The sequence below is a fragment of the Grammomys surdaster genome, unplaced genomic scaffold (genome assembly GCF_004785775.1).
Source record: "Grammomys surdaster isolate TR1022 unplaced genomic scaffold, NIH_TR_1.0 100, whole genome shotgun sequence".
NCBI classification, from domain to species: Eukaryota; Metazoa; Chordata; class Mammalia; order Rodentia; family Muridae; genus Grammomys; species Grammomys surdaster.
In genome coordinates, this window is record NW_021604579.1 from 12238742 (window position 1) to 12260238 (window position 21497).

At 47.9% G+C, this 21497-nt stretch overlaps 1 protein-coding gene across 1 annotated transcript; it reads right to left on the reverse strand.

Annotated features, from left to right (window-relative positions):
* Positions 1-5825: 5825 nt before the first annotated feature.
* On the reverse strand, positions 5826-10051 carry Pars2 (prolyl-tRNA synthetase 2, mitochondrial). The gene is made up of 2 exons (XM_028787159.1): positions 9989-10051; positions 5826-7939 (listed from the first exon to the last, which is right to left on the reverse strand). The coding sequence occupies exon 2, from the start codon at positions 7924-7926 to the stop codon at positions 6499-6501; it is 1428 nt and encodes a 475-aa protein (XP_028642992.1). The 5' UTR covers positions 7927-7939; positions 9989-10051; the 3' UTR covers positions 5826-6498.
* Positions 10052-21497: the final 11446 nt, after the last annotated feature.

Consider the following 21497-nt stretch of genomic DNA (forward strand, 5'->3'; position numbering starts at 1 on the left):
AGAAGCAGTGTCAGAGCCTGGATCCGAACCACCCATCCCCTCCCCATCACCATCCTTTCTTGCATCCACCCCCATGTTTCCATGCATTACAAGCTTCTGTCCTGTGCCCACACTGGCATGACGTTAGGGCTGAAGAGCCACACGCAGCCTCTGACTTAGGGGCATGCTGCTCAGTGGGTGTAATAAATCTGACCCTGGGCTGGCAGCTGCTCCAAGGAAGAGAAACAGACACAACAAGCAAGCCTGTCCTCGTCCTTAGCTGGAGTCCTGAGGCCTCCTCGTCGCTCAGCACTCCTGGTGTAGCATTCAGGCTCTCTAGGATCTCTGCCTTCACCACTGGGTAATTTGCTTTCTTTCCTGTTGTCTCCAAAGCCTGTCTGTCTGGGTCATAGTTCAGTTACATAGCAGGTGGTGCAGTAGCCTGGAGTCTCTGCTCCTCTGAGCTAGGCTGCCTTCTCCTAGTTCTAGTCCCATGCTCCCCATTGGTAGGCCTTGGGTACTGCTTGGCCTGACTTTTCTGTTCTTCAGTTTCCTTATGTGCTACACGGGCAGGTACTCTGAGGATTGAACATGTTGACCTAGTGAAACCCATGGAACTTACAGCACGTATTTGATCTGTGACTGTTGATCCCCCAGCCTTCCCACTCTTAGCCTCAGACATTTACATACTCTGTTCCTTTTTCCTGGGCTGTTGTTCCTCTCTACTGCCTAGCCTGCTGCTGACCTACTGCCTCCTCCAGGCAGGCCTCCCTGGCTGCTTAGGACTGTACTCTGTGGCTGTGCACTGTCACCATCACTGCCCTTAGCACATGGCACAGCACTAACTTACCTGATGGTTCACCCTACTTTGTGGACTGTGTCTAGGGTCCAAGCTGTACTTTTGTATGTGTCAGGCCTGGCACTGCACCTGCTCAGCATCTCAGTGATCCATAAGCAGTGGCTTGGGACTTCAGGGAAGGGGTAACTCAATGTGAACAGGTCAGAGGTTGAAGCCAGGACCTATGGCTATAAAGTTGAAGGAGGTGGACAGTCTGAGCAAACCCACAGACTCTTGAGGGAGTATGCTAGGGCAGCAGCTGCTGGCCTGACTGGAGAAAGCAGCTACCTACTGAGCACATAGGCCAGGCCAGCAGCATGACTCTAGGTGTTGACTGGCTCCCCAAACCTCCAACACATCTAGGCAGTAAGCAGTGTGTAAAGACTGCATGGAGAGCTTAAGCAAACTGCCCAAAGTTAACTAGCCAATAAAATGTGGAACGGGACTTGAACTCAGGACCCTCCTGACCCCTTTAGAGATAGCAGGACTGCTAAGACTAGGCTGCCTCGAGGGGCCCGGGGTGGGGGGCTTTGCATCACTCAGTCTAAGCTTATAGTGTGGGCAGTTGAACGAGTGAGGTAGACAGTCTGAGCAAAGCCACAGACCCTCAAGGGAGTATGCTCCCATACAGTATCATCCCCAGCCTGCTCGGTTAGGAGAACGTGCTCTCTTCAGAACCCCCAGCAAGAGCCTGCAACCACAGAGCTCTGTCAGTGGGGCTCCCATTGAGTTTTTTCCCTTCCATTTTGTCTTCCATCCCGTCTCCTCCTCTAGCAGTACAGACTTACTACCTTCCAGTTCTATGGTCAGGAATGTGGCTCAGCTGTTACCTCTGCTCCAAAATTCACAAGGCTGAGGTAAAAATGTTGACCCTTTGGGCTCTTCCCAGGGATTCTAAGAACCTGCTTCCAGACTTGTTCAGGCGTTGGGAGAATACAGTTCACTGAGGTTGTAGAATTGAGGTACCGCTTGCCTTACTGGTCCTCAGTGGCCTCTCTCTGGTTCCTGGGTCTCTGTAAGATCTCAATGGCATACCGTGCTCTAAGTCTTGACATTCCTTCCCACATCTGACTCCAGCCAGGGAAAACTCTCTGCTTTTAAGGGTTTGTGTGATTAGACTCTGTGAACATCCAGATAATCCTCCCGTTTTAAGGTATATAGTATTTTCTAAAAATATTTTTAAAATTTGAATGGGCATATAGTAACTGGACATTCCTAGAGAATGTAGTGTACGTGTATTTACTGTATTTCTGTACATGTATTTACTGTGTAATGGTAGGTCACACATATATCCTCTCTTTATGTCTTGCAAACACTGAAAATCCCCTCCATGGCCACTTTAAAATAGTTAGTGAAGCATTGTTAACCAGAGTTGTCATATTGCACTACAGAACTTTAAAGTGATTCTTCCTTTATCTCTGTTTCCTGCATTTCTGTCAGCCATGTTCTCTGTCCTCCCTCCTTTGGTACCATTTCCAGATTCTGATAACCACTGTCCTGTTCTTCATGTCTTTAAAATACACACAGGCTCACAGCCTGTTTTGAGGAGAGCCCCAGCAGAAGCACCTGCCTTGCAGATGGGAAGCACTGTCACCATTACCTGTGTGTGCCCCTCTGCACCTTGGTGGCCCTGCAGTTTTGTGAGCCAAGGCCAATTACACAGGCTGTTGTTAGCAGCCTGGCAATCTACTGGTTTGATGACCAAGGATGCGATCTCTGCGCTAGAGTTCTGTCTCATGGGAAGCAAAAACATGTCACCCCTTTCTGTAGGCCCACCGTGTGTCCCCTTAACTTGTATGCAAAGTACACCTAATGTAAGGGCAGTTGCTACTTACCATGCACCTGCAATGGCCCAGGCACTGTCCCCATTTTACCCACAAGAGTTGAGGTACTGGGACTCTAACGAAGTCCCCTTCAGAGTCATAAAGCTAGTAAGTGGCCCATGGGTTCTTAGTCCATCTGATCCTCATACTACAGTGTAAACCACTGTTTTAAATTAAGTACGCTTTTTTAAAAAATTACTTAAGTTTGCAGTAATACCTAAAATTACTTCCCCATTCTATTTCCCAATAAAACAAAGCCCTTGCAACCAAACAGTCCACTAAAACATACTGGCATCTTAACATAGAAATGGGCTGCAGGAACTCTGAAGAGGCTTGGTATCCAAGCAGTTAAGGGGGGCAATTTCACCATATTTCTGCAAAGTTCCCTTACTGGTGGCTCAGCAGGTGTTTCTTCCATTAAAACAGAATATTAGTAGAGCCCCTGATTTACATTCTAGGCTGATTTACATGATGGGTTTGTTCTGTACTAGGCTTTGTCCCTTAGTATTAATTCAGCTGTTTCCCAGTCAGTTGCCTTTAGACCTCCCCAAGGAATGAGCAGTGATATTTCAGCCTGCACTGAATTATCCAGCCAACAACTCCAGTTCATTGGTTTAAGGCAAGATCCTAGGGCTCAGAAATGAGTAAGCTGTGCGTTTGAATGTTCCACGATGAAGCATTCTGTTGGTGTCCCATTTGACTCTCCTTGGCAAGCTGTAAAGCTTCACCTCCCCAGTCTTAGGATATTGTTGTGGTATGGCCAAGCTGGGGCATTTCCTAAGTTATGGAATGCATCCTTGGGGAGAAAGGGAAGGGTGTCTTGACTGCACCCTAAAAGTGTTTCACACAAGTGGCTCTGTCAACTCCATACTGCCCTACAAGGAGGCTGCCATTCCTCTGAGCATCTTACCATGGAGATGTAAAAGGACAAACTATCTTAAGTCACAGCTCCTGAAGTGCTCAATCTAGGATTATGCCTCTTCAAATCTCTGGTCTGCTCACCAAATCACAGCGGGCCTGGCCACCGGAACACTAGTTTAGTAATCCTGTGATCCCAATTCCTACCACTCAAGCCTGGCCAGGGTGGTGCTGTGCTTTGTGTTTAACTCCTTCCTGTGAGACAGAGAATGAGTACCAGTTTCAGCAGCCTATGAGGCTTTGGCAACTCAATGGCTGACCTGCTACTTACTAGTCAGATGGCATGAGACACTTTGTCCCGACTCCAGGCTGTTCCCATCTGTAAACCAAGTGTTAGAGAAGTTCCCCTGACCCAGCATGTGGAGATGTGTGGGGATTGCACTCAGTAGTAAGCTGCCTGGCATGTGTCCTGCACCAAAATGAATAAAACACCTCTGTGTATTGTTTTTTTGTGACAAGGGTCTTAGGCTATCTCGGGTTTGCTGTGTAGCAAAGGATAACCTTGACCTTATTCTTCTGCTTCCATATGCTGGGATTACAGACATTATACCACCATGCCTGGTTCATGCAGTGCTGAGGACCAATCCCAGGACTCCATGTAGGTAATCTACCAACTGAGCTGTATCTCAGCCCCTATGTGCATGAATTTTAACTCCTCACAATGCTAACTAATTAGATAGGCAAAGATTTAGTTTTGCTTACTGAAATCACTTTTCTTAGGCAGAAATCAAGCAATGCAGTAAGAAAGGCACAGCTTAGCCGGGACAGTGGTAGCGCACGCCTTTAATCTCAGCACTTGGGAGGCAGAGACAGGCGGATTTCTGAGTTCGAGGCCAGCCTGGTCTACAGAGTGAGTTCCAGGACAGCCAGAACTACACAGAGAAACCCTGTCTCGAAAAAATAAAAACAAAACAAAACAAAAAAAGAAAGGCACAGCTTAGGGCCAGCATCTGCATTCTAGCTGTGATCCTCAATAGCCGTGTGTCTGTAGACATCTGGTTGGTTAAATGGAATGGTTCCTCATCTGTAAAATGTAACAGCACTGGCCTTGCACAGTGTTAAGGTCTGAAAGCAGCATTTGAAGGTGCCACACAGCAGTGGCACAAGGGAGGCCCTCAGAAAGCCAGATCATTAAAAGCAGAGGACTGACATCAGCCTGGTGCCCCACTGGATTCACTCCAGTAACCAACTACAATGCGGGATGGGAGTGGGGGAGATGATCTTACTCCAGTAGCTTTTGATTCCGACTGCAACCAGAATCTTCTGAAGGCTTTAATCTGTGTGGTACTGGGCAACAGCCCCATTGGAACCAGCTCTATAAGAGACTCAGGGATCCCAACTGCAGTAAACTAAGAGCCTCTGTCATGCAGCCTGACCAGAGCTTGCTCTCAGAACTCCAAGTATTACAAAGGGAGATAACTTCTCATGTCACGGAGACCAAAACACCCCAAAGAAATGACCCAAAGAGGCAGTGTTTGGGTTTCAGAGGGTCCTGTTCAGTCACATGGACCTACGCTTGGGTGTAACAGCCTGGTTGCAGGAGCACGTGGCTGGAGGTGGCTGTTTATGTGATGTCTGGCTAGAAGCATGAAAGGGATGCAGGTGCTGGGCCCTCTTTCTCCTAAGTCTGTCCAGCTGCTGTGATTCTAGAGTAACTCTACCCTCCACCACACTCTGTTGAGTTTCCCACTGCATATATCTGCCAAGCCCTAATGGCTCCCAGGGCCTGCTTTGGAGCCCAGAGACCTTTTTTATGATGATTTACCTTCAATGGCAAGTTGTTTGGATTTAGGGTCATCTAGATTTATGAAGTTCACCTCTGGATGTGTCTGTGAGAGCCTGTTCAGTGTTAACCAAGGTGGGGAGGACCCACTATTCCATGGACTAGGGAACTGCATATGTGGAGATCACAGGGCCTAGGGTGGAAAGCCCGCAGTCTTTTTCATCTGGATGCCGGAGCAATGAATGGAGACACATTGCTACAGCATGGACTCCATCCCCTACTCCCAGTTTCCCACAGAATGTAGTCAGCTCTCAATCAGTCACCTCTGTTGTAGGGATGGGAATTCAATTCTGAACCCACAGCAAGGTCACTGTGGGGCTGGAGCATGCTGCTGCTCCTGAAGTCTGGAAGAAACTGTTTAAAGCACTTCCCAGGTCCTGCCCCTCTCCAGTGAGGCGGAGCGGGAGAGCAGTCTACTGGCTGTACTGCTGAAGCAGGTGTTATCCTTGGTCCAAGTTAACACACACACACACAGACACACACACAAAGTTCACCCCAAAGGCTTGACTTTATTCAATCAACAGAACATGATCTCAGTGTGAATTGACCCAGTAGGGTTAGGTATCTGGAGGTAGCTTTGGGCCATCCGGCAGTTATGAAAACTTCTGGGGAAGCTTAGAGGCATGAGCAACCAGACCCATGTGTCTCGTAGAGCCACTCAGTGAGAGCCCTAGGATCTTACAGTCCTCCATCTCCATGTCTAGATGGGAATCCCAGGCCCCAGCAGGGGTATGTCAAGTCACCAGTGAATTAGCAGCAGCCAGGTTCCTGACTCTGCCGCTTGGGGCTTCTGGGTAGAGAAGGGCCACTAGCCCTGCTCTCTGGATTGAATGAAATGCAAGGCATGTGATCAGAATATAGGGTGGGGTTGGGGAAGTATTGGGCCCAGCTTTTAACCCAGCTCAAGGGAAAGTCACCTTTCAGCCTCCTAACAGAAGTGTCTACATGTAAAAGGAATGGCATATGGTAGCACAGCCAGCCCAAGGAGGATCGAGTTAATGACTAAATACAAACCATCACAAGCAAGGAGTAGTTTTTCCTAATACGCTTTCACCTTCCATGACAAGCCATTTCTGGAGAAACCAAGCAGGAGAGAAGTGGAGGGAACTGCAGTGTTACAGTGGACACCAAGCCTGCATGCAGGTGTGGCTGGGCACTCAGACGACATGCACACCAGTCAGTAAGTCCATGACTCCCTCTTTGGTGAGGAAGAGCACCTCACCAGTGTTCTGGGACCAAACCTCAAAGTGTGCAGGGTCCTCCAAGGCCCTTTTGCCTGCAATGATCACAAAGGGGTAGCCAAGCTTGTTGGCATCTTTCAGTCTGTTTCCAATGGTCAGGTGGGTCCTGTCATCCAGCAGGACCTCCCCTCGGAGCTGAGGCACTGCCTCTGTGACGTCATCATATAACTGTTCCACAATCTCTGTGGCTGCTGCCTCCTTGCTGCCCTTCTTAGGGGGGATGACACAGACTTGGTAAGGGGCAAGGAGGCTAGGCCAGCGGACACAGTCTTCTGTGGAGAGAACTTCGATGGCAGCAGCCAGGATCCGAGTGACTCCCAGGCCATAGCACCCCATTTCAGCCAGCAAAGGTTTCCCATGGGCACTGGTAAAGTGGGCATTGAAAATGGAAGAGTACTTGGTACCGAGGTAGAATGTGTGCCCCACCTCAATGCCTTTGGTTTCTGTCAGTGGACCCTGGCAGTCAGGGCAGATTTTTTGTGAAAAGTCTATTATCTCCGTGTTGGCTGAGAAGTGGCAGCTGGGACAGACCACAAGCTGGTCCTCTCCAATGTCCACTGGTATCTGGAATTCATGGGACATTGTGCCCCCGATGCTGCCCACATCTGCCCTGGCCTTCATCCATTGCAACCCCAGCCTGTCAAACAGCCTGCAATAAGCATCACACACCAGGCCATAGGTCTCCTGGGCAGCCTCAGAGGAGGAGTCAAAGGTGTACATGTCCTTCATATAGAACTCCCGGCCACGGAGAAGACCAAAACGGGGCCTAGGCTCATCCCGAAACTTCCTTGTAATCTGGTACAACAGTAAGGGGAGCTGCTTGTAGGACAGTTTCTTCTGGGAGGCAACCAGGGCTGTAACTGCTTCCTCATGAGTTGGTCCCAAGCAGTACTCTTTGCCGTGCCTGTCTCTCAGTCTCAGCAGCTCCCTGCCCATCAGGTCCCAGCGGCTAGTGGCCCGCCACAGCTCAGCTGGGCTGAGGCTGGGCATATTGATTTTCTGCCCACCAATGGCCTGCATCTCCTGGTCTATCACCCGCACCAGCTTCTCCATGGCACGAACTGTATAGGGCATGAGGTGGTAACAGCCGGGGCTGGCTGGAAGGATCAGGCCCACTTGTAGCATCAGCCTCTGATTCTTACTGGTCAGGTCACTAGCTTTGCCATCCAGAGAAAGCACCTGGTCTTCTCGAAGGTTCTGAGGCTGGAACATGCGGGATAATACCAAGCGCTGCCCTCTCCCTGGCGCACAATGGTAACATTTGTGGATGGTATACCTGGAGTGATGGAGGCTGCAGGTAGTCAAGGCAGATAGTGTTCTGCATCTTGTCAGCAGACCTTCCATGACACCTTGGTACCTGGAGAAAAATGAGTCATGTGGAGATGATGGTTAACTGGGTTCTCAGCATGGACTCCAGGAAATTAACTGAGTTCTCAGAATGGGATCCAAGATGTGGGTCCTTCCATGTCTATTAGCCCAGCAGATCACAGTACCACTTAAAGAAATTCATCTGGGGAGAGTGGCATATGCCTTTAATCCCAGCACTCCAGGACCTGGGAGGCAGAGACGGGCAGATCTCTTTGAGTTTGAGGCTAGTCTGGTACATAGTGAGTTCCAGGACAATAAGGGCTATGTAGAGAGACCTTTTTAAAAACAAACTAACAAACAAACACAGAAAACCAACAGCAACAACGACAACAACAACAACAACAACAACAGAAATTCATATTCTTCTGATTATGAAAATGTTAACAGCCTGTTGTGGAGACAGCATCAAGTTGTGCATGCACCGGCTCTAGGTAAGGCAGCCTGGATTCTAAACCAACTTCCCATTGGCCACTTAAACAGCCTGGAACATCTGTGTCTACCTCATGTGCTAAAGTTGCATCATGAAATGATATAGCTACCAGATTTGCTCTGTACATTTACTGTGAGAATTTTTTTAAAGGCAGGAAAAAACTCTTACAACAGTTTGTGGCACATGCTATGTGCCTGGTGGATGTTTGATATTGTTAACTATTTTAGGACACTGAGGAGAGACCTTGAAACAAATCAATTGTGATCTCACAGGCAACCGCTGAGGATAGTTTTTTGCAAGTCCTTGTCTCAGTCCCCACTAAGTCAATATTTCTAGGCACTGTGGCACATCTGAAATCCCAGCACTTGGGAGCTAGAGGTAGGAGGATCAGCACAAATTCAAGGCCAGCTAGATTTGCACATCTGAGTTCCAGGACATCTGAGGAAATGAATTATCTGCCTCAAACAAAAAAGGAGTATTGTTTTAACTGCTCTTCTCACCACTCATTCCTGGTCCATCTGCATCTTCACTGTCCAAACTGTTTGTTGAACTTCTGACCTCCACCTCCCCCCTCCCCTACCCCCCCCCCATTCTTTGGAGAACATAGTACATAGCTATTTGAAACTTGGTGAGCCAGAATCTCTTCAGACAATGGTGACCTTGCAGATCTGAGTATCACCCTGCAAAGCACCCTCTGGGCAAACCAGAAACCTGCCTTCATCTACTCTGCCCCACAGTACTGTCTCAATTCTTTGGTCCTCTGGCCCTGCCTAACTGCCTGCTCGGCCTGACCAGCATGCACCTCAGCCCAAGTTAACATCAACTTTTTGACTCGGCCTGTTAAAACAGCCCTCTACTGGTCTTGCATTCTATTCACTTTCAACTTTTCAAAACACAGACAGCAGAAGTGAGTTTCCTGCTGCCTTCAGAGTGTACCGCGGATCCCACCCGTGAGATGCTGTCCCCTCTCCCCTGCCTTCTTCCCGTTCCAGGAACACAGTGCATGACAACACACAATCCAGTCAGGAAAGCTAAACACAAAGCGCTTACAATGCCCGGTGCCATAAAGGTTTGACTATTATGATGCCCAATTCATAGGCTCGGAGATGAGTAAGTCAATTGGTGTAAGGGGACAGCAAAAGGAGCAGGGCCATTTGGAATGCGGGAACTTGCCTCCAAATACCACCAACGTCCCCGCAGCATAAAACAGCAATGAAACTTCAAACCCGCTCTAAACTGTCTTGGCCTTTACGAGGGGTGAACATACTGCGGTCATTCCTCTTTAAAACCCTAAGGCGGCTGGGCCACCAGGTCATCCCCGAGACCGTTCCAAAATGGGCCCTCCTAGGAACTCTGTGACTCTTAATGGCCACGCAAGCTTGACTAGGGCGGGAGTGTTGTCCTCAAACAGGGGGTGTGGAGATGGGGAAAGGTGAACTGCGACCGAGCACACGACTATCCAATAGCCCGTGGTTGTGACTGGCAGGATGCACACGAGAGAACACCAGATCGTGGATGCGCGTGCCCAGAAACTGCCTAGATTCGCTGGACCCTCCCTAGCCACCCTTCATGTCCAGCGGCCACCCACGCTCAACAGCAGCACTCTACCTGATCCGGGCGCTCGAAAGTCACGCGAAACCAGTGCGCCTGCGCCAACTTGGCCGGAACCTCGGCTGTGTTTCTCACCAATCGGAAAGCCGCACTCACGGGAGGGGGCGGGATGCTCTGGATCCACCCTCGGAAGAGAGGTGTGAGCGGTTTTCACGAAAGTAAATCGAAGAGCCTCGCTCTCTGGCCAAGATTCCGGAAGTGCCCTCTAGGAAGTAGTAAGGTTCAACTCTATGATCAAATCCTACTTTTACGGATTTGAGATGGCTTTTAACACACACGGCTAGGCCCTGTCTTATTCTTAAAGCCGATTAGGTTCATTAACAACACTCCATGTTTCAAATCTACCCTACGATTAAACAAGCTACATTTTAAATGAGTTTAGGATTGTAAAACAGGTGTATATAGTCACCTATATTACAATAGCCAAGGAAGTCTTTTTAAAATTTTTATGAAGCCGAGATGGGGTTTAATAAAGACATTTTAATATAGGCTTAAGCACCAGGCTTAAGAGAGAGGCGCTCAGAAACTGGAGAGCACGGATGTAGCTTCTCAAAGGGGAGTCTCCGTGAGTCTTGAAGATGCGAATTGGAACATCCAAACATCCGTTTACTGTGCTGGTTAAGAATCACTCCTGTGCTTCAGAGAACCAGTGTTCAGTTCTCAGCACTCACTTCAGACAGCTCACAATCACACTAACTCCAGCTCCAGGGAAATCCAAAACCTTCTGACCACTGAGGATACCCACCCCAACTCTCACACATAATGCACATAAGTGAAACTGAGTCTTTTCTCCATTCACAAGATGTACATGTTTTACTTAAGTGTGTTGTGTAGTGTGATATACACGTGTAAACTAGTGTGTGGAGCCGGGCGGTGGTGGTTCACGTCTTTAATCCCAGCACTTGGGAGGCAGAGGCAGAGGCAGAGACAGGCGGATTTCTGAGTTCGAGAGTTCGAGGCTAGCCTGGTCTACAGAGTGAGTTCCAGGACGGCCAGGGCTACACAAAGAAACCCTGTCTCGAAAACAAACAAACAACAACAACAAAAAAACCCAAAAAACAAAAACAAAAAACTAGTGTGTGGAGGCACAAGGCTGACAGAGGTGTCTTTCATCCATGTCCACCTTATATATTGAGGCTCTGAACCCCCTCTTCATGTTTTCATGACCACTTTACCTGATGAGCTGTCTCCCCAACCCTCACAAAATATTTTCTGAATAATTACATTGTACAAACTATGGTTGCAGCTGTGGGAAGAAGAGAATGAGTAAAACAACTCCCAATATTCATTTCAGAAGGGACTACCTGTAAGCCGATACAGTGAAACTTTAGCAGAGCAAGTGTCTTAGTCTGCTTTCAGTGGCTATGATAAAGATCTTAACCAAAAGCAACTTGAGGAGGAAAGGGTTTGTGTTAGCTTATGGGTTACAGTCCATCATTGGGGTTGAGGATGGGAGGTGAGAAATCGAGGCAGGAACATGAGACAGGAACCTGGAGACAGGATAAGCAAACACCATGGAGGAATACCACTTACTGGCTTGTTCCTCATGGCTTGCTCAGCCGGCCTTCTTGTACAACCCTGGAACACAGGTGCATCAGTGATACCACCCACAATTCACTGGACCCTCCTATGTCAATCATTAATCAAGAAGCTGCCCCACAGACTGGTCTGCAGGGGAGCCTGATGGGGGCATTTTCCCAATTGAAATTCCTCTTCCCAGATGACTCTAGCTGTGTCAAGTTGACTAAATAAATAAATAAGCAGGCAGCAGGGAGGCAGGGAAGTAAGGAACTCAGAAATCAAGACAAAATAAGATTTTGATAAAATTAATTTTAAAAAATTACCACAAAAATCCAAAGGAAGAAAAAGTCAGTTGCCAGTCAGAAGGTATTAAGTGTTCAGAAGACAAATTAACTTAAAAAAAATGGGGTGGGGAACTGGATGGTTCATAGGGTGCCCATGGAAAGCCATCAAGAAGGTGGCATTTTAGCAAAGACCTGAAGGAGGGGGGGAGGCAGGACCTTGTAGCTATCTGGGGGAGAATGTTGCAGGCTTGAAACAGAGTATAGAGGGTCCTGAGCAGGAGCTGGATTCCAGTTAGCCTATTCAACAACAACTACACTTTATATACTGCCTCGAGGGTGCTGCACCCATGGCAAGGCCAGATGACTCTGATAGTGACACAAACAGCTCCCCAGAAATTTCATGAACGGCCCATGATCAGCAGCAACACTAGGGCTTAGTAAAGCCCTGTAGGAATCCAGGAAGGGGGGAGCTTTACTTAGGAAATTGTCTTTACCAATAGAGAAGAATGGTTTGGCCAGGCAGAGGGACCAGGACACTCAGAGGCCTGGAGCAGAGTCTGATGAGGTATTACAAGGGTGACAGGCAGGTGATGGGGGCTGCGTCTTTATTTCTCACAACTCCTGATGTTACCAGAATTATAAAGGGTCAGAACCCTGGTCCCCCATACCCCAATAAGCCAGATCTGGCCACTTGTCCTCAACAAGCTGGGGCTAGGAGCTAGACTCCCAGAGAAGCAGACAAATAGGGAGAGGAGCCATGTCGAGGTGAATTTCCCAGATGGCTAGCTTCATTCATCCTCACCCTCTTGATTTGAAGCAGAAGCCTGGTAGCTTAAAACAAATGAAGGTCTTGTAGGCTTTTGTCTCCCACCAGCAGACTACGTGATGCTAAATTGGCTCAACAATTCCCAGACCTGCTCAGGGCATGTCACACACACTTCTTAGCTGTCAACCGTCCTTGCTTTCTTCAAACTGACCAACCCTAAGCTGGGGGAGGAAAACTCCTTAAAAGCCTAACCCTAGAGAAGAGTCTGGCTTTTGGGCTTCCTGAGTCTCCCTTCTGCTTTGCAGAGGGACTTTTTCTCTGTGTGTCTGCTGCACATATCTGTTGCCTCAGCAGTCAACGCCGTTCTCCAACTGCTGATTCTATCTGAGGTCCTTGAGGTTTCTCCGATGCCACTTGTGGTGCTTCAGATTTTCCCTGCCTTTTAATTCTGTACCTGGCAGAGAAAAGAAACCCAACCAGGACTTCTAGACTGTATCAGTTCAAGACCCCTAGACTGCATCAGAGCCATCACTGTCTCCATTCTAGCCTGACCTGAAAGGTGGTCTGAAAAATTGCAATCCACTTCCAGGAAACAGACTGCCTTCTGGGTGGCTCGGATGGTAGTCTTTTCTTTCCCCTTAGTGTGAGATTCCTGGGGGAATTCTAATTTCGTGGGGTGCACTGTTTTCATAGCCAAAGAGAGGGACATGAGTACCTCTTTAAGAATATTTTCATTCCTTCCAGGCATGCAGGCTCCACTGAGACGGTGCTTGACACTCAGACCCAAAAAGGCCCAAGAGGACATGCATGGTATGTACTCACTTATAAGTGAATATTAGCCATAAAATACAGGTACCATGTTACACTCCACAGACTCAAAGAAGCTAAACAAGAAAGAAGGCACAAGTGAGGATGATTGACTCTCACTTAGAAGGGGGATTAAAATAGTCATAAGAGGCAGGTGGAGGGAGGGAGGGAGAGGGGGGAGGGGAACAGGGGATTCAAGATCAGGTGTGGGGAAGGACAGGAGAGATGCCAAATGGCCATGAAAATGAATGGAAATCTGCAAATGATGGGGGTAAGTGGGGAGCATCTCCAGGATGAGACAGAGACATGAGATAAGGGAGGCTCCCAAGAATTAATGGGGGTGACCTTAGTTGTGACTCACTACATTGGGGATCTGGAACCTGAAGTGGCTGCCACCTATAACCAAGCAGGAACACCAGTGGAGCAATAGAGACATCAACCTACTCAGAAAACTTTCAACTGAAAATGCATCCTGTCTACAAGAAAAAGCAGGCATGGGGAAGGAGCAGAGACTGTGGGAATGACCAACCAATTACCAGCCCAGCTTGAGACCCATCCCATGGGCAAGCACCAATCCCTGACACTATTAATGATACTCTGTTATGCTTGCAGACAGGAGCATGATGTCCTCCGAGAGACTCCACTCCAGCAGCTGACTCAGACAAATACAGACACCCACAGCCAAACGGTGGATGGAGCTTGGGGACTCTTATGGAAGAATAGGAGGAAGGATTGCAGTTCCTGAAGGGGATAGGAACTCCGCAGGAAGAACAACAGAGTCAACTAACCTGGACCCTTGGGGCTCTCGGAGTCTGAGCCACCAACCAAAGAACATACATGGGCTGGCCCTAGGCCTTCCCACACATATGAAGCAGATGTGCAGTTTGGTCTTCATGTGAGTCCGTAACAACTGGAACATGCGGGGACTATCCCAAAAGCTGTTGCCTGTCTGTGAGATATGTTCTTCTAGCTGGGCTGCCTTGTCTGACTTCAATGGGAGAGAAGGCACCTAGTCTCACAGAGACTTAAAGTGCCAGGGTTGGGAGGAATTCCCACGGGGAGCCCACGTACTCAAAGGAGAAGGGAAGGGGAAGGGGGAAAAACTGTGGGAGGGGTGATTGGGAAGGGGTCAGTGAGTGAGATGTAAGTAAGTAAATTTAATTTGTTTTTTAAAAAATTAAAAAAATGTATATCTTCAATCCTTCCAGGCACGCAGGCTCCACTGGGGCAGTGCTTGACACCCAGGCCAGGCAATGCTGCAATCATCATGTATGTCATTCCTGGAACAAGCAAGGTTGCTGAAGTGGGGTCAGCCCAGGCATCGGTTCCTCAACGTCTCTCCTAGGACGGTCTTAAGCCCATTCTGAGTTAGAGGAGCTGGCCTACAAGAAAGATACTAGACAACCTGGAGAGGGAGAGTAATAGATTGTCAGGATTATCACCATCTTGAGTGGAGGAAGACATGGCTTACACATGAGAGAGAGTACATGACGGTAATGTCTGTCAGCCTGTTTGTAATGGCCAGGGTGAGCTGAGTAAGTCCTGAGTTCTTTTGTCTCTAAGAGACACTCTGGGTCTCTGCAGCCCAGCTCTATGTGAGAGATTTTCCTCGAGGACTGAGGTCCCACAGGTTTTACTGGGGCAATATTCTTCCTACTGGGAGAGAAACCATGTTCAGAGTTTCTTGGGATCCAGGTGTCCACAGGAGCCTTTTATTCTCCCTCTGCCCATGCACATGGCTACAACCTTCCAATCTGGAAAATTCAGGTAGTATTCTTTGTACCCTGAGGTATTAATTACTTCTCAATTAGCAGTTCCAAGGCAGAAGAGCCCTGGGGTCTGGAGAGGCCTAATGACCTGCAGTGGTTCTGGCAGCCCACCCCTTCACGGCACTTACCAACAGTAACTAATTAAAGCTCATGAGCCCCTTGGGAGGCACCCAACATGCTATAGTGATCTGTGTGTACATGAGCTTCTGCAGCCTGGAATGGGGACCTGGCCAGACAGCCACAGCCAGAGACCCAGTGTCTGATCTGTCATGCTAGCAAGCTTCCTGGGAGACATTTCAATCAATTAACAGTAACTTACTGGATGCCTTGATTTAAACATTGCTAGTTTAACCCCACAAGTTAGAAAAGTTCACTTTTCTTATTTTTTGTTTTTTTTAGCTATCAAAAATAAAAAAAAAAATTAAAGAAATGAGCAGCTTGCCTTGTTCCACACCCGGAGCCTCTGCCCCTCCATGACACCCGGGAGCCTCCCTGCCTCCATGACACCGGGAGCCTCCGTGCCTCCATGGCTTTCCCTGGACAGGCTTGGATCCTCTCGAGGGTGGCCCTAGTGTTGCTCTTTTCTGCATCCTCAGCATTGCAAAGGGCCACAGGATGGCTTGGTTTGTGGTTTAACATACAAACCAATAGAGGAAGGGACAGCTTGTCTACTCCTTGGATGGCAAGCTCCTTTGACACAAGAGACATCCCTGCATCCAGAGCCCATGACCTCGAACCAAGAGGGACTCTAAATATGGGTGGAACTTCCAAGATGAAGTTCATGATAGACTTCCTAGCCACAGGAGCTTAGGGATTCCCAGGAGATTGCCTTTCAAAGATGAAGGCACAGTATCCTGTAATGTCCTCGAATATGACATTCAAACATCAGATAAAACTTTAAACTGAAAGCACTGTGTGCGTAGTGGCAGAAATAGATTCATATCATTCTTTTGTATGATCTTCTGTGTAATTAGGTAATGATTTGTAAGTAATTAGATGTGATTCTGTGTGGAGAGTGGACGGCACCAGTACCCAGTGTTTAACGGAATCTTACATATAGCTAATAATCCAGTATGGCTCTGAACCTGCTGTTTTCCTTGCTGACAGCTCCACTCTCCACACACAGGATTCACTCCTCCACTTCCTCAGGCCTTTGCCTAACTGTCCCCTTGTCAACCAGGGCATCCTCTTCCCCACTGCAGTCCACGCCCACCCACAGCATCTACTGAATGTCTTACCCTTCCTCTTCAGTTTTCTCTCTAGGACTTGTCACCATTTAACATAGTAGAGGCCTTTGCAATTTGGTGGTTCATTTTTTTCCATCATTCCCCTACCTTCCTTGCCATAGAACATGAGCTACAATAATGCTTATCCCAGGAGGCACCAAATGTTCTCCTTCAATAGCTAAAAAGTCCACTAAGTACTTCAGGCTCTGCAGGCCAGATGGTCTTTTTCATAACTATTCAATTAGATCACTATCTAAGAAAAGTAGCCATAGGAGAATGTAAACAGATAAGCATGGCTGTGTTTCAATAAAACTTTATTTAAAAAAAAAACTGGTGGCAAGCTAAATTCAGCCTGTAGGCCATAGCTTACCCACGCACTGGACTTATTGCCTGCCACATGATAAATGCTCGATAAAACTTTGCTAAATGAATTAAACAGTGAATGAAAGAATGAATGAACAAGAGGCAAGTGCTACAGTGCCTCACACACAGCTGGTATTCAATAAATACTGCAATCCCCCTTCCTTCCTGCTTGGCACTTGGGAAATTTAACAAGATGGGTTATGATAGCGTGCAAGCTGCTAAGAACGTGCTGTGTGAGGAGTGAGACGGCGGGGGGCGGGGTCCTTCTAAGAAGAGAGGATTTGCAGGGGCATCTGCAGGAGGGTTCTCTAGAGAAACAGAAATTATAGGCCGAGTGTGTGCGTGTGCAAGTGTACGTGTGTGTGTGTGCGCGCGAGCACTTGCGCATATGGTGAGTATGGTTGTCTCAGGTGATTATAGAAGCCTGTATGCTCAAAACCAGTGGACTGGGCCAACAAGAGTAGCTGGTGTCGCAGTTGGAGTCCAAAGGCCTTACTGAAGGGAAGTCAGTCTTTGTTCTACTTCAACTAAACAAGGCTACACACATTGGAAGGCCATCCACTTTACTCAGAGCCAGCAGGTATAAATACTATTCTCCTCTAAAAATAGTCTCACAGAAACATCTGGAATGGTATTTGACCAAATATTGGGCTCTCTGGCTATCAAAGTCCATATGCACTAATATCACAAAATACTTGAGACTAGGTAATTTTTAATTGCACTTTTAAAGATTTATTTTTTTTTGAGGTTTATTTTTGATTGTGTGCATATGTGTCTGTGTGTCATTATGTGCCGGTGAGCACAGAGGCAGAGGCATCAGATCCCCCATGGAGCTGTTACAGGCAGTTCAGAGTTGCCCAGTGTGGGCGCTGGGAACCAAACTCAGGCCCTCTGCAAGAGCAGTCTGTGCTTGTAACTTCTAAGCCATTTCTATGGGATTAATTATTTACATGTGTGCATACACGTGTGTATTTAGGGCATGCATGTGTGAGTGTCCATGGGCAGTAGAGGAGGACATCGGATCACCCGGAGCTGGAGTTACAGTTATTCTGAGCCACCCCAGGTGGCTACTGGGAACCAGACTCAATCCTCTGAAAGATCAATTAGTCTTAACTGCTAAGTCATCTCTGCACCCCCAGAAACTGGGCAATTTCTAAAAAGCAGAGATGTGTGTGTGCCTTATGTTCCAGGGGCTGGGAAGTCCAATGTCAAAGTAGTGGAATTTGATTCTGGGAAAGTGTATTCGCTATTTTTCTCATCACTGTGACCAAATGCCTGACAGACACAGTTTAAACAAGACGTTAGGATGTCCTGAAAGCCAGCTCAAGTATCTATCCCTTAGGGCCCTGCAAATGTCTCCTTCTATTACCCAACCCATACCACTTATTAGTTTGGTCCTTCTGGGTAGGTGAAGGCAGAGCTGGGTAGCTCAGTCTGTGCGAGCATGCAATGCCATCGGCTCAGGCTTCCCTTGGCAGACAGGCAGCAGAGAGCACAAGCCAAGTGGGAACCTGGTATAACTCATGGATTCGCCTCTCATGACCTACTTCCACCATCCAGGTCACATATCTCACTTAAAAGTTCCTTCAAAATAGCACCACAGACTGGGGACCCAGTGCTAAAATGAGCCTGGCCTTTGGTCAGGGTCCAGCTATATCCATGGTCTACACTCTGTGTAGACCATGAATGTTCCTAAATCTACCAGGCTTTCTGCGAGGAATGTGGCAAGCAGCGCCACTCTACAAACACAGCCTCCACCTCCTCCATGACTCTCCACCTAACAAAGGCTTGCATTCCAGGCAGACCTGGGAGGAGGCTGGCTCTAGCTGGGAGGGACTGAGAGTAGAGGCAGAGAGGTGATAGCTGGGGATGGGAGTGGGGGTAGCTAGCTGTCAGGGGTTGAGGGTAGATTTAGAACAGGTGTGAAAGCTGATGTGAGCAGCTGGGGGTGGCAAAAGCTGAAAGAGGTAACAGTGTCCGTTCTCATCAGCAAGCCTGCCAGTGACTTTGTCCCCAAGAACTGGGGGTGGTGGGGGCCTCTTGCCAGAAGCTTGTCCTTCCACAGTTCTAGGGATCTGTTTCCCTCTGCTCATTTTACTGGTGAGCTGTAAAGTGCTAAACGTCATTATCCTCCCCTTTTCTAAACAGGGAAACAAAGTTACCAGCTTGAGAAGGAGGTATTTCAGTTCATTTGGCATTGAGCCACCACCATCCATGCAGGGTGCTCCCTTGGGCGCTGATTAGGGATAGAGAGAAACTGCTCTGCACCTTCACTGTGAGGATCCAGGCTAGGGCTGGAGGCTGGAAACCAGGTCAGAGCTCAATCTGGCTGGCAGTGCTGCGCCACCGCACCGGAGCAGACGCCATAATAGGAAGAGAAGATCTGCAGAGGAAAGTCTGCTCAAGGCTACTTGGCTTATTGCATTCCTGTGACCCCAGAAAACGAGCTCAAATTGGGGGAAACAGCTCAATTAAATAAAAGAATATATGTGTTGAAAAATGAACTGATTTTTTTATGTGAATTTCTTTTTTTTTACTTATTTTATGTATGTGACTACACTGTGGCTCTCTTCAGACACATCAGAAGAGGGCATCAGATCCCATTGCAGATGGTTGTGAACCACCATGTGGTTGCTGGGAATTGAACTCAGGACTTCTAGAAGAGCAGTCAGATGGCTTAACCACTGAGCCATCTCTCCAGTCCCTCATGTGGATTTCTTGCTTTATTTGTTCCTTTCTTTTCTTAAAATGTATTTCTTCTTCCATTTGTTTAGTTTTCCAGGCAGGCTGTCACTCTGTAGACCTGGAGCTCACTATGTAGCCCAGGCTGGTCTTGACCTCAAGTAGCCCTGCTTCAGCCTAAGTATGAGCCGCTATATCTGTCTACCAATGAATTCTTCTGTGATGTGGTGATCTGCCTATCTGCTGTACACAACTCTTTATATAGGCTACCCCTTCAAAGAATACTCAATGCCTGGCAGTCTTGCTTTAGATAGGAGGCTAGTGTGAATGAGGACTAAGGTTCTTTGCAACTCTTAGATCTTTGAAACAGAATCCTGCCCATTTTATAACTTTTAACGTTGTTTCCGCATGCCTCTTAAACAGATGTTCCCAGATGAGAGGGCAGGCAGTGAAAGGCCTGTAGGTCCCTGTGGTTTCATCTGCATGACAATTGTCCTCCCAGCTACCCAGTGGGCAGAGGATTCTGCAGGGCTTGTTGAAGAGCAGCAGCCAAAAACCAGTTCCTGAGACAGCATATTCTTTACTGCACTGCAGAGGGGCCGCTCAGGCTAGCTGAGGATAGCTTGTGGTGTCTTTCAATAACTTCCTGAGGTCTCCAGTAGCTTTGTAGATCTTAAATCCTAAAGGTGGTCTTTTCCTAATTGCTGTATCTGGTCTAGATTTCTATCTCTCTGAAGACAAGGCAAAGACAGGGTTGGTTCAGGTCCCAAAATTGTTCTAGAGTTTGGCAATCTGTCTGGTGTTTGGCATGTGCTTGCTAAGTATTTGATGAGAGAAGAGATAGAAGAACAGGGGGTTCTTCTGGCTTTGACAGAATTAAACCTGACAAGGCAACATCCATGAAAGGACCATGAATAGGGAGGCAGTTTTGAGCTTGACCTTGGACAAGTCTTTGGGCTTCGGTTTTCTTTTTTCTTTTTCTTTTTCTTTCTTCTTTTTTTTTTTTTTTTTGGTTTTTCAAGACAGCGTTTCTCTGTATAGCCCTGGCTGTCCTGGAACTCACTCTGTAGACCAGGCTGGCCTCGAACTCAGAAATCCGCCTGTCTCTGCCTCCCAAGTGCTGGGATTAAAGGTGTGTGCCACCACTGCCTGGCGGGCTTCAGTTTTCTCCTCGGGGAACTGAGGAGTTGGCATGATGCTGGGAAGGAAGTACAAAGGCCATGGTTCTGGCTGAACTTTAGACCTCAAGGGTCCTGGGCCATAGTCCTGGCCACAACATCCATGATTATCTTGCAGTGGGGCATAGTTCCAATCAACTCTCCATGTTGAAAAAGATGGGGTTCATGAGAGATAGAAGAAGACAAAGGACTTCCTGGGGTGGGGGTGCCTCTGAGCTGAGCACTTGGGATAGAAATGACTGGGGAAGCCAGAGATGAAACAAGATGTGGAAAGGTAAGAGGTTAGACCATTTGGGAGCAGAGATGGGGTAGACAGGCTCAAAGTGCACCAGAGAAGCCTAACTCTGACCAAAGATGACTTATCTGTAAGTCTAAGGCTAGGGACGGGGCTGATCTGGCTCAGTCCTGACTCTTCATCTATCTGGGTTCATGTCTGTGTCATCCATGAAGTGAGGACATAATGCCACCTGATCTATGCATAGCACTTGATGGGCAGCCCAGGAAATAGATCCGCTACTTCATTGACATTGGGTTAATGTGCAGAGAACCCAGAGGGAAATTAGAATAGGTATCTGCTGATCACTTACACAATGTGTGGATGAGGTTGCCAGAAAAGTCCTTGAAAAAGCTGTGACACAGTGAGTGTAGTGGTTTGAATGTGCTTGGCCAGGGAGTGGCACTATGAGGAGGTGTGGCCTTGTTGGAGTGTGCGTGGCTTTGTTGGAGGACCGGTGTCACTGTAGGCAATGAGATCCTCCTAAGTACATGGGAGACAGTCTTCTCTTAGCTGCCTTGGGAACAAGAGGTGGAACTCTTAAGCTCCTCCAGCCCCATACCTGCCTGGATGCTATCATACTCCCACCTTGATGATAATAGACTGAACCTCTGAACTGTAGGCCAGCCCCAATTA

Excerpts from the sequence above, each read along its gene's own strand:
- Pars2 (XM_028787159.1), bottom strand. The coding sequence starts at position 7,926 with ATGGAAGGTCTGCTGACAAGATGCAGAACACTATCTGCCTTGACTACC.